We start from the raw sequence: 19,356 nt of genomic DNA, 5'->3' as shown, positions 1-19,356 counted from the left end.
TCCGGTATATTTATCTACAATTTAATACAATACCGGTAATCTAGAAAATGAATGATGAATAAATGAGATGCAGCCGTATGTAACTATATTTATCATTTGTATTGTACCAAATGGTTACTTTTTGAAAGTACGGAACTCCAAGAAATCGAATACATTGTCAATCAAGCATAACATCTCAGGCGTAGTTCAAATACTAAGCCTAACTGTATGATTATAAGAGACAAATAAGTTTCATTTCTTGATTAGTGTAATCTAGGTTTTACATGTAACCCTGCATTTGGTTTACCTGGCCAAAATAAATGAATAGGACTAATACTTGCTTTTTTAGTGATTTAAGAATGAATATGTTGGTAGTGAGAATTTACCTTTGAACTTAACCACAATTGTGTAGTAGGAGTTGTTTAACAACAGAAATGCAAAATGTATTGTTGGTAGAAAATTTCAATTTCAATAGGTTATGTACGGTACTACTTCATAGCAGTTCTGTCAAACATATAATACTACGTCAAAATAATAACCAATATACATTTTAACGTTTCTCATTATTGTATTACGTTCTACATTATTACGTATCTCAGTGTATTACGTTTCCCATTAGTACATCACGCTTGAAATCATTTCGATTCTTTCAATTACGTTTCTCATGTTGTATTATGTTCCTTATATTGTATTACGTATCCCATATTGTATTACGTTTTTTATTACGTTTCTCCTATTGTATTACGTATCACACCATTATGTATCCCTTATCGTGTTTCTCATAGCGTATTAGGTTTCTCGTACATTTTTTTTACAGATGCATTAATCAATCAATTTTGTATGTAGGTGTGCCATTCAATCAATTTATATAATATATATATTATATATTTGGAATGTATATATCTTCGTTCCCATACATACATACATACTGGTTAAAGCCTGAAGAAACCGTCTATCGAGATCGGAGTCAACCAAGCAGAAAAGAAACAAAAATAAACCGAAAATAAATGCAATGCTTATCCTAAAAAGCAAAATCACATCGATAACAATCTCTATTTGCGTAATTGCTGATTAAAATTACACGTGCTTCAATTGGTTAATATAAATCTTTTAGAAATGATTAAGTCTCAAATTTCACGCCGGGTAAATTGACTGGTATACACCATTTAATTTCGTTAATAACTGTTATTGGGAAAGTCTGTGTAAAGAAGCTAAAACCATAAAGTGAATTATGTTAGTAAAGTGTTTATATAAGCACACAATGAGTGTCGATATACATAATGTTGAAACAGGTACAGTAATACTCCAATATGAAACTATTTAAACTGGGGAATCTATTGTTTGATTGTACGCAGAACAGTGAGCATCAATGCCGGCACAGTTTTGGACATTGTTTATTTCTTTCTGACAAAACAAAATTTGTATCGGTATGACCCCAACAGCGCTTCGTATCTAGCATGAATGCACCAGAAACAAACTAAACTATCTGAATAATGGCATGTCGTATGATCAGAGGCAGAATTGAACCAATGACCTTAAGACAAATATGCAACTAAATATATGTGTCAATGTTTTCTATTCTTTCAGTATACATGTGGATTATGGGGTTAAGGTGACGTTTTAAAAGGACCAGTAATCTTTAATTAAACTATTAAACTTTGCCAATAATCCAAGTTAAACCACAGATAATAAACCATGGGATGACTTACTGTAAAGTTTTTGTAGCCATTGTTTTGTTATTATATCAATACAACCAAAAACTTTTCAAAAACACCGACAGTTTTACAATTTAGTTTAGATTTAAAATAACATTTAACTATTAGTAAATGGTAAAGTTGTATTGTCCCCCAAAAACATGAAAAATGAAGGTTAATTAGATCAGACTTTGAACAGGTTATTTTTGTAGTTTTAATAAAGTTAATCTAACTAATATAATATTTTTTGTTTAGATCCATAACTATTATGTGACATTAAAATGGCATATGCAATAAACAAGTTTCAGAACAAATATATTTTCAAGGGGACGATATATCATCATCATTCCAACTATGCAAGCGGCTTAAATCCTACATGGAAAAACAGTTACTTTATACTGTTTTTAGGTTACTTAAATGTTACTATTATCAAATGTTTACCAGAATAAGATGTTCTTCCACCAGTATTTTATGATATCATTTATGTTTTGAGAAGATCTAACATTGTAATTAAACATTGTATTACAAATTAATCGTAGAAAATATTTTTTATATATCCATACAATAACTTCTTTAAACCTACATCATTTTGTAATTATGATAAATTAAAATGATTATTTTAAATCTAAATGATCAACATCTTTACACCACAAAGCAATTCTATAGGTTTTTTGGGGTATTTTTAGGCAGAAAAAACTTCGTGTCTTCGGTATTTGCTATATATTATTACAGTCTGTCTACTTTTTAAAGTAAAATAAGTACACTGTCACGGACAATGAAATATATTTGACACAAAACTAAGTTTTCAACGCATTATATTTCAGTATCAAACTTTTCTATACAATTGGGTTACCTTCCTGGGTAAATAATACTCTAAACAAATTGACTGAATACCCGGTTCTTGTTGAGACGTCTCCTATTGTGTAAACCCCTTGAGGGGTTTAAACTGTTTTGTAGTAGATGAATAGACGGTATTTTAAGGTATTGGGTACAGTAATGAACAATTATATTGTACATTCAATCAACCATAAACTTAGCATTAATTTTTATTTTGCGTTCAATTCTCACACAATCCGTTGCACGAACGATCACTCAATTATTGCTGTTTTATGTCTTTTTTTAATTGAATAAGTTTCGAATTTACGTTTAATAAACACAATTTGTGATTGTTTTTAAAACATTGTTGGCATTCCATAGAATATTTTCTCGAAACTCTCGGATATTAAATAAGCCGCAAATACATTCTACAGTATAGCCTGCGTACTTTGCGTTGCGTTTCGTTTTTTTTATTATTATTTTTTTTATTTTCATATCTTTCATACATACGTTACGTTTTTATGTTAATAGGTATATACCATAATATTCAAGAAAATATATATTTATTACACAGCTCGAGTTATCTGTACCTTCAATATAGGCCACAACCTTAATTAGTGCGCCCTCTGTCGATTTCTGGATGTTGCCAAGTGGGCCTATTTCGCCCTGATCGCCTGATCAATTCAATTCTATTATCTTTTAGTTATCTTTTCACTTCTTGACTTTTTGCAGCCTGGGTGTGTAAAACTTAATTGAAAACAACCATTAACATTTTACTTACATATATACTAAATTGACCTACATTTCAGAATATCTCTAGATATGATTTGTATTATGATTCTACTTGCGTCGTAATAACATTATTATACAGGCTTGATCTCATATTTAAACCTTTTATTCCACTTCACAACGTTGATTAAAGAGGATTAAACTAACCTACTATACTGATTAAAGTTTGTTATTCCTTTTTAAATCTTTATGATGTTGTACCGGTATAGGCTATAATCATTCCTATATTGAGCTATTTGGCTAGATTGAAACGTAAAGTATACCAACTGGTTTATAAGTGTTCAACTCATCTTTAATCAAAATTACCGGTATATCATTATGCCTAAACACAAATATGGCATTCATTTGTGTTCCCTATATTAACTCAGTTGCTTGTTAAGCAGTCATGCATAATCAAAACAACCCTGAATATGGTTCACATTTTTCTGGATTTGATTTGAACCCGGACACTATAATAGGCCTACGCGCTCCTCAGCTCCTACAGGGCAGTAATGCGTACGCCAAAAGGGCACCACCATCTAGGTAAATAATACTGGCTACCTCTAAGCTGTTTCTTAATCCATAAATTTAGTTCTAGAACATTAATATTTTAAATACTTCACTGATCAAAACAAACTATATGGAGTAATTACAATTGGAGACACACTTTAATATTTCCAGGCACTTTACAGGATAATGGAAGTTATTATACAAAAGTAAAGTAAGTTAAAGAAACTATAGAGCGGTCCAAGCAGCAACAAAAGGAGTACTGTGCGAGGATGTGTGAAAGCACTCAATCAAGTAATGCCGTTGAAGAATTTAGGTTGTACAAAGCCGTTTGTATATGTGGAATTTAAGGGAGTGCCAATTTAACTATATGCTTTATGTGGTGTATTATAGTAGTAGTATTTAGAAGTTCAAAGTCCTAGGTTAAATAAGCCGCCAACTGACCAACTCGTATCAGTGAGACCACTGCTTCCAACTCTCTCCGAAAACCAGGAAGGCTTAAGGTCCAACAAGGTCACAAATCCATTGATAGTATTAAAATTACATTCACAGAAGCAGACTTTCCAGAAAATCAGACATTTTTTTTAAAGCCCAAGGGTAGATAGATGACAGCATAAGCGAAGATCAAATTGTAGAGAAGAAGACTTATATATAGCAAGAATATAGTACCCAACTCAGAAGGTCCTTAAAACGGTTTGCATTTTCAAAGTTTCGTAGGTCTCTTTATAAAATTGTTCCGTATATTATATTGTACAAACGTTAGTAAAAAAACAACTTTTAAAATAGTTCTTGATTTGATATTTTAAAGTTCCTCATGTGTCTTGATTTTGTAGGCCTATATACAAACCTTTGTACAATTTAATTTGTATTTGTCTATTTAATATGTATACAGAATAAAAACATATCAGGTATAGATATTGCACCTGTTTTACATATGGCCTTGTTCATAAACAAACTTTAAACCTTCCTAAAACCATGGAGGAAAAAATAATATTTTTTCCTCCATGCTAAAACTACAGAACTCACTATACAAAATATATACATATAAGTATGTTTTATAAAAGAAGTGAAAAAATAGACTAGAAGTTAACTAGAAGTTAAACTATTAAATGTTGAAAATGCTTTTCTGGTGACGTTTTGACTTATTACTTATTTTTTATATTAAAAACTGAAAATGTTTGTTGTGAGAATCTCTTAATTCACACAATTGCAATTTCTAAAAACTGTTTTTCAAAATAATTGTGAAAGCGAAATATTCATACAAACGTCAGATTCAACCAAGTTGAACTTTTCACCTATACCAATAGATACTACTTTGGGAACAACTGTTCAAACGAACCTACCTATTCAAATCGGGGTGGGTTTTTCTACTACAAAAAAGAAAACAATACACAGGTTTTAGTCGTCTGTAATAATACTCAACAGAGGTAATCAATGGGGTGGGGGGGGGGGGGGAGGGTATTTTAATTTTTGTATATGTTTTGGCTTGACCAACTAGCATGGTGTCTATGACCTATTTGGTATTTCCTTGCCCTTTCTATCTGTTTGTGTTTGGTAGACATTTTAATGAATAAATAAATAAAATAAAAGTATAGGCGTGAGCGATCAATGAATGTCGTAACTGAAAAAAACTAAAATCGAATTCAAATTAAGATGGTGGGATGATGGTGAGGAAAAAACCAGGTGAGAGAAGGTGGAGTTGCTCTGGTGAAGGTAAATGTGCTATTCCAAAAACCTTTCCGCTTCCCTCCCTCTTGAAAGACTGGATACTTTGCAATTTTGAAAAATAAAAGTAAGCTAATATTGTGAGATAAACACGTTTTAAAAGGTAGTTCCTTAAATTCTAACAACAGAAGGGCATAGTTCAACTCTGACATTATATTATCATGCCATGTTTTTGTTGAAACACGTCATTTGACTATACATACTGTACATAAAACAAAAGCTGGTTCGGCGAAAATACCTTTCAACAAAAAGGGAATTATCTACACATTGGAGACAGGTACTGCTTGCTGTATGACGTAAAACTATTATATTTTCGAATTTTGATTGTAATATTATTCACGCACGACCATGCTGTGTTCTGTTCTTTTACAGTATTTATAATGTAAATAAAAATACTATTGGTTGTGGTTAGCAGAAGATGATATGAATTATGTGACAAACACCCACACAATGTGTAGTCTCTAGTTTGTTTCAGTTTACATAGCGCCACCAAAGAGCGATATTTTCGAAACTAAATTCAAGTTGAAGTGTATGACACGCCACGTGCGCCAAAATGTTTGTCCTTTTATTAATACTACGTCGAATCACCAATTAAATAATACACTACAGGAAGTGGTGTATCGGTTTTTAAAAAAACCACGACACAGTTGCTGTTGTTTTTGTGGTTATTGTTTTTAGACGTAGCCATGTAAAGTATTAGATATAAAGTCTTACTTGTTGAATAACTGATATAAACACTTGTCACATCTGCCCAAAATGTTGCATAGTCTGCTACAAACGTTGCACTGTATAAATATATACAATAATAAATTTAGTCTAACATACGACTAATAATAAATTTAGCCTAACATAAGACTAATAATTTTGTATAATACTATAAATCATAATATATATCAAAATATATAAATAAAATATAATAAATCGAGATATTTTAACTTAAATATATAAAAAAAATATAATCAATCGAGATTCATCGAGACATTTTAACTTGTATGACGTCACAAATATATCAATCGATAGGCTTGGCTGATATAAAACTATGTGCGAAATATTAATGACGATAACTTGAAATTGTGGACGTTATCGTACAAAAAACACAATTATAAAACAAGTAATAAGCTTGCCAAATGCTTTGCAAACATTTTTTTTTCAAAGAATATGACATTGCAATTTGTATTGATTGGTTGAAAAGACAGACTTACTGAAACGCTATAGATCCAGCATTGGACGAGGGCGGTATCCAGGTAAATGTTGTCGTCACAGGTTTTAAACTGTCGCTTGAATGAGTTACACTGTCGTCTGCATTCGTACATTCCTTTAGCTTTGTATCTGCCACATTCGTTACCCATGTTCCAACTGGGACATTAGATCCAGCTGGACGAGCCTGAAGAAGAATACCAATATACTGCTGACCTCCTGAGGCTTGAATGGTTACTGTGTAAAAATAGATAAGTTGTGAGGAATGACTTATGATGGTTAATATAATATTATGCATATGTGCGTATAAACATTCAAATCAATTACATATGTAATGTTCTTAACATATTTTTATTATTTCACACGTGGAAGATAAAAATTAAAAATTGTACTTATTAATATTATATTTCACACTTGTTTAAAGATGTATTGTCCTCTGAAAATATTTATTGAATAGGCCATTTTAAAGCCACATATTGATTTTTTTATGTATAGAAAAAATAACTTTATTTTATCTTTTTCTATTAGTAAAATCATTGCTTCACAAAGGTGAACATGTTATTTAACCTATATAACAGTTATTTTATATATTATATATATATATTTTCATATGTTTTGTAATGTTTTCGGCAAAATATATCTTTATAGAGATATATGAGTGGTATTCTGTTCACTATTATATCTATCATTGTTGTTATATTGATACAGTTGTTGATGCAGTACTGTACTATACTTTCCATTTTGTAGTTACGGTATATTTAATGAGCTACCTCACCCTTTCTCCAATGAACCAAATTGTTGCAGGTATTGCAAGAAATGCTGACAATGGCTATATTGTTTTTAGTATTGTTAGTTCACCTGTTCGGCGATCATCAATAGGATGCACACGAGTAGTCGCCAGTGGCGTTGAACAGAGCTGAGCCAGTTAATACAAACAGATTGAACACAAAATACACCAGTAAACAATAAGCTCTTTTATAGCTCGTTTATTTATGATACTTACCATTTACAAACTACATTTTTCTCGAATCAGTCGTTGAATAATAGATAGGCCGACATAAACAAGATTGTCGCCAATTCAAACAACGTTTACATGGCGGAAGAAATCTTTATCATTCAGTCAGTCATTATGCGTAAGTTACGCCCTCTATCATCTGTTTCAAAACTGTATTTAGGACTATTATCTTACTATGGATACAATATTTTATCCATGATCTTACTTAGGCCTATATTTGTTTCTGATCATTGAATATTGGTTCATAAATTATTGTGTTTTGCATAGCCAACAATGTTACAGAAATGTGGTTAGAACGGCTATAGTAAGTGTAATTCCAATGCACATTTGCAAAGATATATACAATCTGAGATTACATGCCTTTGCCAAGGGCTGACTTCCAACATTAGCAATAATTAAGTGCAGTTATTTTTCAATATAACGTATACACACTATTCTGGGACACTCTTATTTCTGGGTCCCAAAAAATTGTATAAAAAAAGTCTTTCAATCAATGAAATGTATTTGTAATTAATGGTAACTAACCGTCAATCGTCTGTCCAGGTGTATAAGATGTTGCAGAAGGAGTTACTGTCCAGGGAGACGTATCTGCCGGCTGCGATTCAATATCACTATGCTTTGGTATCAAAGATTCACACGAACCCGAGCCAGCGCCAGTAGCGCGGCCGTATGTACCATGGATAACAGATGACAAAAGGACAAAGAATAGTAGATCCATATTGCCTGCCTGACCACTAGAAGCTATTACTACTGAATGAAGAGAATCGAGATTTTTTTCCAAAAATGTTTATGGACATTCAACAAATAATAGTCCCGCCCACTTTTTTTTTTGTGGCGTTTCATTTCGAGTTCAGGTACGACAGTTAAATTAGGTTTAATTTTTTCTCTCTTCTTTGTTGAACTTATATCGGCACCACGGAAGGCCTACCTTTTATCCTAAAAAGGTACGTGAACAATCGTCGACATTTTTATTGTTTTGCTCTAAATTCCAGAATCAGTTGGAACGATGCTGAATCAATAGATGTGTATGTTTATGAAGGCGTTATAAAAGTCATTGGATTTCAAAGATTATTTCTTGTTTTGTTTTCTTCTTTTTGCGTTCATACCATTCATAATAATACTTTTAAAAAAGAACAATATAACGTACCGGTAGTTAGTACCCAAATACTACAGTAAATACATATATTTTTTATACTAAGGAATGTCAATATTAATAAATACTGAAAATCTTTTATAACATTTATATCACACCATTAAGTACATCACGTTGGCACAATATTCTTATAATCTTCTATCAACTAAATATCTAAATAAAGCTCTGTCTACACTATTAAACTTTAAGTGACAATGAAATGTGATGATGTCATAATCACTATCATATTTGGGCATATCACTATCATATTTGGCCATATCAATTTTTTTTCTTCAAACTAGTTTGATAGTGTAGACAGGGCTTAAGTCTTGGCTCGGGTCAATTCACAACAGATAGATTAACTTCATCCGTATTCAGATAACTAGTCAAAAATAGAAGTAGAATGAAAACCAGTACGAATGATGTTATGATCATTCGGGAAATAATCATAACAATGGCAATATTTTCAATGAGAGATCAATCAATGGGAATGATGACCCTGCGAATTTTTAAAGTTTTATGACAATTGGCCGTAGCATAGCAATAACAAAATCATTAGTGCCTGAGCATCGATGTGTGCGTTACACACAAGTATTTAAAAACGTATAATGTTCGACCATTGAGAAGTCCTAATATTTAAAATAAAATTGTCATAAAGTATTATGTAGCCTAAGCCTCTAATTATTATGTTGTCTACATAAACACATATAAACTAATATCGACATGTATGTTGGTTATTCGTCACAATATCACGTGACACACTTCAGTCACTGCAAATCTAGAGTCTAATGTTGTTTTTTTTTATGATGATGATTTCTCCTTCTATAGAAATACGTATACAAACTAAAGGAAATAAACACAAGCCATTAAATACATTATAAAAATTAGATTTCAGGAATCTACCAAAAATCGTCTGCAACATATCCTTCCCCTAACACCTGTACAGGTGTGTTTGTCACCTCTTGTTCATCTGGTATAATTTTGATCTCAGGAGGTGGTTGGTGTGGCTTAGCCTTTTTTTGTTGTCGACGAAATTTTCTAAAATGAAAAAGACATTTAATCCATATAAAGATAAGAATTGTACTTAGTGAAATGGAACCAAATGGCATCAATTGTTCGCTACATGTAATAATTACGTAGTATTCGCCCTGTGTCTGGCATTATGCCTACTAATTGTCTAATTATTTACCGTATGCGCCTTAGAGCGAAACCAAGACTTGGTTATCTGAATAATACAGTAGGTACTTATTTAAATAATTAGTGTGTTATGTGAAACACTTTCTTTACTTACTTTGGCAAACAGGGGCAAAAACAAATGGAATCAAGAATTATGTTTTTCCAAAATCGGAGCTTCTTCAAAGCGGGTTTCAAGAACGGAAATGTGTCCACCTGGCAGTACGTTGTCACAAATACAATTGTCATTAAACAAGCCGTCACAATACCCACATATACACAAATCAGGAAAAATTCTTTCCACCTGGATAATATAATAATATAATGTAATACGAGCACTTTGAGATCATTGAAAGTATGCTATAACAATGCAATCTTTTTTGTTACATTTTTTTTAATGATTTCTTAGATTAAGCTTTTTTTTTTTTTTGCTATGGATTAGATTGGATTATGTAATCATGGTATTCCGAAATTAAAAAATGAATGAATGAATTGAAAAAAGTACGCCCTCTATAATGATAAAACAGCTCCCTCTATTAGTTTATATTATGTAAATTTCCCTGTAGCTATCTTGGCAAAAAGTTACCCAGACCATGGAGAAATAACTAACTTATTTCTCCATGCCCAGACCGAATACTGTATACCGTACTACGTGCAGTATACATTATTGAAAAGACGCATGTGAAATATTGTATCAGTGAAGATTGTATGATCTATTTAAAATTGTATTTGTCTTCAGAAAATAATTCAAATTGTATACATCATTTCATCTACTAGATCATAAACAAAAATGTTGACGCGTTTTCTTTATACGTGTACCAATTCACGCTAGGTTCACATTAAGTACTGATTCTGGTCCGGTGAATTGTGGGAATTTAGTGATTAACAATAGAACCATCCACTCACTGTATTATTCCACTGTATTGTGGCATCGAATACAGTAGTTTAAAGCGGTGGTGTTTTAAATAAAGGCCAACTCAGACAACGTCCTACGACGAGTCCCAACTAAACGTCTTGACTCGTCGGCGCGGTCTGAGTTCAAAACGAGACGAGTCGTTAGAAATAGCGTCGAGTGTAGTTTTTATGTCGTCGGGGGGTCGGGGAGGGGGGCGGATTTGATGGGCATTAAACATGTAGTCATCAGTACGTACGACGCTTCCTGAGTTGGCTTTTAGGCCACTATACCTAAACAAGCTCAGTGTGACCGTAGCTTTTTAAAAAGTAGGCCTACAATACGTACAATTCTGCACTAGCCTCGGCGTCTTCTTTGCAACACGAGTACTTATCTCCATTCGGATCATAATCGCCTTCTGCATTCACTGGTCTATCTTCCCAACAACATTTTGTGTAAGGGTTCGGTTCGTTGTTTACCGTTGCCATGCAGTAGAATGTATTGTCGTCTGCTTCGATGTTAGCATATATGCCATCTTTAGGACACGGTTTGTCTTGACATAGTATTCTTTCTAAAAAAACAATAACATGGTAATAAAAAAATGATCATGGTGATGATAATGTTAAAGACTTTTCATTTAAAAGGTACGATGATTATAATAGTAATGAGAATTATAAAAATAGATTTCAATGATATTGAATTTGATAATGAAAATGATGACAGTTATAAATAAAAATAACACGATGCTACTTATAAGAATGACGATATTCAGTTTGTTAATTTCATATTCATTTATTTTCCGGAAAGCATAATTAATACAAGCATACATGATGGATAACAATACAAACACCTAGGATACCATTCTGGCGGATTGACAAAAAGCAAATAGAATATCGCATTTTTTCTGTCATTTTATACTTATTTATTATATGTATACATTTGTTGAAACGGATAAAATAAAATGAAATGTACGATTACGATACAAAAATCTACAAATCTTACCTAATAAAAGAAAAACTGTAACCAGTTTAAGTAGACGTTGCATTGTCAAACTACGTTACTCCTCCATGTAATGTCTTGTGTTCTGACGTCTGTGTTCTAATGCGACAGTAATATTAATAAGACGAATATGGTCTTAAGTATATTTGCTTAATTTGTAAAACAATATTTACCTTCATGACAATACGTTCAATTTATTTACAATTTCTAGCGACTGTTAAATATATAATATACTTTAGGGAACATGTCGAAATTATTGCAGTTACTTCAGTAACTACATTATTTTATCTCTTTAACCAATTGTTTATCCAAGCTTGTTGTAGGTAACCATACACACCCGTGCCTATTGCAGTAAAACAAATCTAGTTGCTGTGCATCAACTGTAGTAGAAAATTGTTTGATTTAATTATGCATTCATAACGATTATCACAAATTTATATTCCTTTTTTCAGTATACTTTTTAATATTTTGTATAAATGAACTTAATTTGTTTGTAAATAATAATTATTCAGTAGGATAGAAACCGAAATAAAATAAGATAACCGAATAAGACAGTCAAACTTTCAACGAATTTTTTACTCATAAACATTCATTATTTATACACTATAAATAACCTGTAATAAGTATTTAAAAATGTTATTAGCAGGCATACATATTTATAACATCGAACTGTTTTTATCAATATTCATCTTCATTTTGTGTTAAGGCCTATTTAAGTTACGAGCCGTGGGAATACGACAGCTGACAGTAAAATACGTAACGATTGGTGCATTGTGGGATTGCAAATTGACGTTATGAATATTAATGAATTTTATCGTCATACAAAGAGAACGTGTTGAAACAAGCAGAAACTTCTTCTTTGTACAATGCTTATTTGAAATTCCAATTAAGATAATTTTTAATTAAAGTCAAATATTGTATTGTTGCCAAGGATCTAGCGAATTTAATTGCTGTCCTTATTAAATAATCGTTAAAAACATTACAAAAAGATGTTCTATATACAGTATTTATATGAGACTATATAGAAATCCAAAGGCAAATTCTTGAAGAAAAAAATGTCAATGCTGTGGGTATCAGTAGCTGGATCTCAATGGAGATACGAAATAAAATAAGCAAAAGCTAAATCAAAACGATAAAATAAAACAGCCAGAAAAATTAGCAGACCTTTCGGGCAACCCTAGCCCTTCATCATTGCAAGTGTATAAGACTATAGATAAAGACTATATAGATCAAGACTATATAGATAAAGACTATATAGATATAAGACTATATAGATAAAGATTATTAAGCCTATTCTATTAATAATATTGAAAATAATGTATTTTATAGATATTATTAGATTGCTTTATATTGCTACCTGCAATTTCGTGCCTTATTTGGAAACACACAACATGTTCATCATAATACCAATACAATTTTAAAAATGTAAAATATCGAATATAAAACATTGATGATCTATGTAGGAGTGAAATCACCAAAAAGATTGATCGATATACAGACACATACTGTACAGCGAAAATTTAGTCTCACATCTTGCTGTTGGCTACAGACTAGACTAAACAACTGCACTGTAGGCTCGAGTTCTTGGATCAAATTCGTTTCCCTTCACCCCTGTGCATTGCTTGTTTTCTTATGCAAATTGATTCTATTGTTTTCTGTCTTGCAATACAGGTGCTAGTGACTGAGCCAAGAAATGTGGTTGTATTCACCAATAACAAAATGAATATACTTAACATAACACTATCAATAGAAAATTCTCATATCTAAGGTACATCACTAAGGGAAATACTTTTTTATTGAAATTCATAATAATATTTAAAGGAAATATCTCAGTGATTGGTGAACGCCCACCTTCCACTTATCCAAACGTGATGAGTATTAAAGGTGTCCTCTTAATTCAAAATAATTAATAAATTTCCAGCCACAAAACAGTAAGAAACGCAATCGTGGTGATTGGTCCAAGATGGAGTCAACACCAATGTTATTTCTTCCAGAACGTTATACATTATCATACCAATTATCTAATTTCACCAAATTTTCGTCTCCCCATTGCGGTACGTTTGGTTTATTCTTATCACTCCTCTCTCTCTTCTTCTTTTCTTTCTTGTGTTCTCCGCGACGAAATTTTCTGGAAAATCGAAAAAACAATGTTTTAACTTCACTTCGACAATAAACTAACAATCTGGATAACTACTTTAGATTATTTTTTTATAAAATTATTAATATAAGTAACTCTTCAAAATAATACTTTTTTAAAAATAATTATACATGATAGATTGATTGATTCTTGAATATGAATTTTTATTTTCGCGTTGAAATGACTGTGTAGGCCTACAATTGTTATTTGTCTGTGCCCTCAAATGACAATCGTTTATTAAAATAAATAAGTGCGTGTAAAGTCTTTAAAAACGTTCTTACTTGGGCAAACACGGACAAAAACAGATGGAATCCATTGTAATGTCGAATATTCTGTTTGAATAACTTCTCAATGGTCTCAAGCATGGGAATGTATCCGCCTTACAGTAGGTAAATATTATCACGAGAGCGATACACACTGATGTACCCGTGATGATGTAAGCAAGTGTCCGATAAAACGCTGCGTTTCTATGAAACAAAACAAAGAACACATTGTTTTAATATTATGAACACACTAAATGTTTCGGTGACTCTCTAGCACAAAAATGGAACCATGGAAGGAGGAATGAAACGATTTCCACCAACCGATTTAACGCGTTAATATGCAAGTTCTAGACGGCGATTTGACTATAAACGAAGAGAAATATTTTGGCATACATGACGTTTCATAACAAAACTTGAGCTAGATTTCTAATGATGTGATAAATATAAATTCTGTATTCCAATATAAAAAGACACAACATTATAAAAGCTGTATTTCTAAAGAAAAAAATTCTCTCTTCTTTTTTGTTTGTTTTTTCTTTCTTGTTTGTTTTGTGCTACTTACTGCTACACTTCATGGCTTTTTAAAATGGTGTACTGTACAGAGGTAACGTACCGTTCTGCATCTTTATCAGCTTCATTCTGACAACATGAATGATAATGTCCATCCTTGTCAGGGCGGTCGTTAGTGCAACACTCCGTGTGCGTATTGTCCGATCCGTCATCGTTGAATCTTGGACATCTGTATTTCTTGCTGGTGCCCTCTATGACGCAAAGACCGTTTTGGGGGTTTCCTGTGGTAAACCATTGAACGATAGTGACGATAAAAATAGTCAGTGAAATTGTATCACAGGGGTATGTAGGTGAAAAGTAAAACAAATAATTAAAGATGTATTGTCCCCTGAAAAAATAATTATTGAAATTTTTGTTGTTGAATATGCCATTTTAATGTCACATAATAGTTACCTACTTTGACCAAAAACTAGATCTAAAAAACATTATTTACCTGAAAAAACTGTAATTTAAAACAAAAAATAGTCAAATTGGCTGCCAGCCAATGGATTTTGGTTGAATTCAACCATTTATTTTGTCATTTTATAAGTGAAAACATTGTTTTTTCCGTGTTTTTTGCCACAGAAGTGATTAACTTTATTAAAACTACAAAATAACCTATTCAAAGTCAAATTTAATTAATCTTCATTTTTTATGTTTTGGGAGACAATACATCTTTAACTAATGAGGATGACACTGTTGACAATGATGATGATTAAGATGATAATTTACTAAGAATTATTCATACCAAAGTAACAATAGACAAACGTACCTGTGACAACAGGAAATAATAATATTAAAGTCAATAAAAAGTACATTTGAAATGTCGTCATTGTTATATCCAAAGCTGTTAAACTGATCTAATTCAATATTTATTTAAAGCGTATCCCACCGCCTTTCGTTGAGTTCCAGAATGTTTGCTATCTTATCGTCTTCGTCATTAAACATGTATGTTAGAAACCCAATAGAGGGCGGATCGCATTTTGTGATTGTCGAAAACATTTTATACATGATACCACAAAGACTTTATACAGTATTATCTCTCTTCTTCATCCTCATATTCTCCTTTATTTATTTATTTAATCAATCAAATCGAAGTAAACATTTATTTATCTCGTATATTATTAACTAATACAACACAAGAATTTTATTAAATAGACAAATTTCAGAAGAAAATCTAAATCATTAGTTCTCGATACTTCAGGTTTGTGCATTAAGAAATCCAAAGGTATATTTAAGATTGTAATAACCAGTGAACTTTTCAGGAAATTTTACGTTTTGGTCAAATTCAACACACTTTTTTAATTTTTTTTTTTTAATTATCTATCTATCGATTTTTTTTGTTTGCGTAAATCAAATTGTCATTTATATATTTGAAGAACAACGCAAGAACATACAATGTATATGCACATCGTATATTAAGCTTAGAATGACAGAGCTTTTCAGTATTGAGATAACCCCTCCAACCATATAGTACACCCCACCCCATACCCTACTACCGCTTCTTCACCAATTCTATTATACACATATGCTGACTAGGTAGGATTTCATAGCAAATGACGAAAAATAAATGTATGTTATATAAAGGCCATCTGAATAAATACTATTTTAAAAATTGGCTTAAAAATCGTCCAAGAAAATGGAGTCGTAGTTCCCAAAAGAAGCTGTCTACAATAAAAGATTAAATCTCAGCGATTATTTGGTGTTTTTTGTCAAAAGTCTTTTGTTTATACATTGTTGTACCAACTGTCTGGCTTCACTAAATTGTCATCTCCCCATTGCGGTACGTTTGGTTTGTTCTTTTCACCTCTCTCACGTTTCTTCTTTTCTTTCTTGGGTTCACCTCGCTGACATTGCCTAAAAAACGGAATTGTTATAAAGATATAAAACTTGATGGAGTTTTAGTCTTTTTTTATTCTTTTTCAATAATAAATATTATTTAATATTAAGTAAAATAATGATAACAATTACTACTATAATTAGATATACTTTAATTTATGTTTAATAAATGGCTGTTTCAGAACCTCCAGTTTAATCCGTTGAATTACAAACGTTTTTAAAGATCGTAGTGCGAAATCCTTATTTTTTGGGCTTGTATTATTTACAATAAACTAATTATCAAGTGTACCAATCCTTATTATCTTATTGGTATCTCACAAATTGCTCGGTATAGGATCGTATACAAGTTCGGTCATACACATTCGTATCATATATTAACATTATGTGGCACTGTATTTAGACTAACCTTGAAAATAATTCAAAAGCACATATAACGTTAGAAACTTGATACTATACAAATAAAATCGTCTCTTTCTAGATAATAAATATTTTAATTTTTTTTTACTTTGCCAACTATCCAAAATTAAGGGCACGTGAAAAAATGAGGGTTTTCTTACTTTGGTAAACATGGACAGAAACAAATAGCATCCATTGTAAAGTCAAACGCTCTTTTTGAATATCTTTTCAGTGGTTTTAAACATGGGAATGTATCTGGTTTACAGTATGTATATACTATCACAAATGCGATACAAACTGCTGTACCCGTGGCGATGTAAGCAAGTATCCGATAAAATGCTGCATTTCTATAAAAAAAAAAAACATTAAAAATAAACACACTAAATGTTTCGGTGACTCTTGCACAAAAGTGGCAGCATGGAAAGGAGGAATGAAAAGATTCCCACCAACCGATTTAACAGGTTAATATCTTTAAGGCCTCATACATGGCGTGTCATACCAACTTGAGTTAATTTTCTGATTTAATCGACCGCTGGTGGCGTAAAAGAAGCAATAAAAAAACTACAAAATACGTCAATGAAAGAAAAATCTTTTGATGTGTTTTACTAAATCATCAACTCACTTCGATTTTCGACCATGTAAAAATAAAATAAACATGATTACATGTGAGAAAGTATCTTCTCGTAGAAGAAGAACCAAACTAACATTTCATTTCCTTCGGGAGGGTGAATGTCTGTCAAAATGGATGTTTTGTAGATTAAGTAAATTATATAATTCTCTTTTACTTAAAGATAACAGCCTTGATATTTTTCCATATTCATTGAAATAATGAAGTTAAGTGCTACCTTATTATAATGTTTATTATTTAGGCCTTTGTTGTTCTATTTGTTTTGTTTTTTGTATGTTAACCCTCCTGTTTTTTGCGAATTTCTTTTTGCTGTTGGTTGGGTTTGGAAATAAAAAATAAATATATATATATTCCAACTTACTGTTCTGCAGTTTTATCAGCTTCATTCTGGCAACATGAATGATAATTCCCTTCCGCATCAGGACGGTCGTTATGGCAACATTCTGTGTGCGAATTTTCCGTTCCATCATCGTTGAATTTTGGACATTCGTAAGTGTTGCCGGCAGCGTCTGTCGGCAACGTGGGATTAATCGGACAAAGGCCGTTGTTTGGCTTTTCTGTGGCAGCTACATGAAGGAATGCGAAAATAACAATTTAGATTATTGCATTATAAAGCTCTGTCTACACTATCAGACTGTATGTTACACAAACATGTGATGTGCCCATATATGAACATGATGATATCGTATCACTACCATATTTAAGCATATCACTACCATGTTTGGGTACATCACACTTTTTGTCACATAAAGTTTGATAGTGTAGACAGAGCGTTAGGTTATGAAAATAGATTTAACAATGTTTAAAAATGTACGATGCTAATGCGTTAATGATAATAATATATGTTGGAGTTAAAATGAAAAACGATAATAAGATAAATAAATATGATGATAATTATAATGACGTGGGAAAATAATGATAATAATGAAGCGAATTACGTAATGATGTTGAGGAGGAGGATGGTGGTAGTGATGATGAATACCAATTATTGATTGATGATGTGAAAGTAAATGATAAATAATGAGTGATAAAAAGATAACAATAATGAAACTAACGGATGACGAAGGTAACAACGTTGTTGATGATGATGTTGATGATGATGATGATGACGATGAATTGTTCACCTATTCAAAGCGTAATTCAAGACAAACATGACAATAAACACTATTCAAATACACTTACCTGTGACTATATTAATAAATGCTAAACCAAATAAACAAATATAGGTTTTAAATTCCTTCATTGTAACCAAAACGTTGAAAACTTCTCTATTCCAATATTTATTTAAAGCGTAATTCCACAACCTGTCGTTGAGTTTTGGAGTGTGTGCTTACGTAGTCTTTATAACTATATAAAGACTCAGTATGAGTTATTATATTGTTTATTGATTATCGACTTTGTTTTCATATCTTAAGAACCTATTTGTGTGCTTTGCTATTGATCGGTTATTCAATTGTCTTTGTTATGAAGTGTAGCCTTGGATATTATGTAAATTAAATTAGTTCATAATACAGTGTAAAGAGGTATAATGTTTATACGTGCTATTGCGTTTTAAATAGCATTAAATGACGATAAAAGTAAGTGTGTATTGTAGTCATCAAAAGGTTGATTCGCGCGTATAAACGGTGTCTACTGATAACATCCTGA

The 19,356-nt window shown here is 31.7% G+C and overlaps 4 protein-coding genes across 4 annotated transcripts in view; 1 reads left to right on the top strand and 3 right to left on the bottom strand.

The window, feature by feature from the left end:
* The window catches only part of LOC144848722 (low molecular weight phosphotyrosine protein phosphatase-like), a 203,424-nt gene that overhangs the window by 138,334 nt on the left and 45,734 nt on the right, over positions 1-19,356 (top strand). The gene's annotated exons all lie outside the window — the stretch shown is intronic.
* On the bottom strand, positions 6,064-8,787 carry LOC144848386 (putative defense protein 3). Its single transcript, XM_078705112.1, has 3 exons — positions 8,227-8,787; positions 6,692-6,923; positions 6,064-6,274 (listed from the first exon to the last, which is right to left on the bottom strand). The coding sequence occupies exons 1-3, from the start codon at positions 8,417-8,419 to the stop codon at positions 6,064-6,066; spliced, it is 636 nt and encodes a 211-aa protein (XP_078561238.1). The 5' UTR covers positions 8,420-8,787.
* Positions 8,912-11,996, bottom strand: LOC144847753 (uncharacterized). The gene is made up of 4 exons (XM_078704262.1): positions 11,901-11,996; positions 11,247-11,469; positions 10,125-10,310; positions 8,912-9,871 (listed from the first exon to the last, which is right to left on the bottom strand). The coding sequence occupies exons 1-4, from the start codon at positions 11,941-11,943 to the stop codon at positions 9,733-9,735; spliced, it is 591 nt and encodes a 196-aa protein (XP_078560388.1). The 5' UTR covers positions 11,944-11,996; the 3' UTR covers positions 8,912-9,732.
* On the bottom strand, positions 16,341-19,052 carry LOC144848719 (uncharacterized). Its single transcript, XM_078705578.1, has 4 exons — positions 18,892-19,052; positions 18,071-18,275; positions 17,243-17,428; positions 16,341-16,703 (listed from the first exon to the last, which is right to left on the bottom strand). The coding sequence occupies exons 1-4, from the start codon at positions 18,950-18,952 to the stop codon at positions 16,574-16,576; spliced, it is 582 nt and encodes a 193-aa protein (XP_078561704.1). The 5' UTR covers positions 18,953-19,052; the 3' UTR covers positions 16,341-16,573.

This window comes from Antedon bifida, chromosome 7 (assembly GCF_963402885.1).
Source record: "Antedon bifida chromosome 7, ecAntBifi1.1, whole genome shotgun sequence".
Taxonomy (NCBI): Eukaryota; Metazoa; Echinodermata; class Crinoidea; order Comatulida; family Antedonidae; genus Antedon; species Antedon bifida.
The sequence above is the reverse complement of the archived record's forward strand: the minus strand, read 5'-3'. Positions and strand labels throughout refer to the sequence as shown.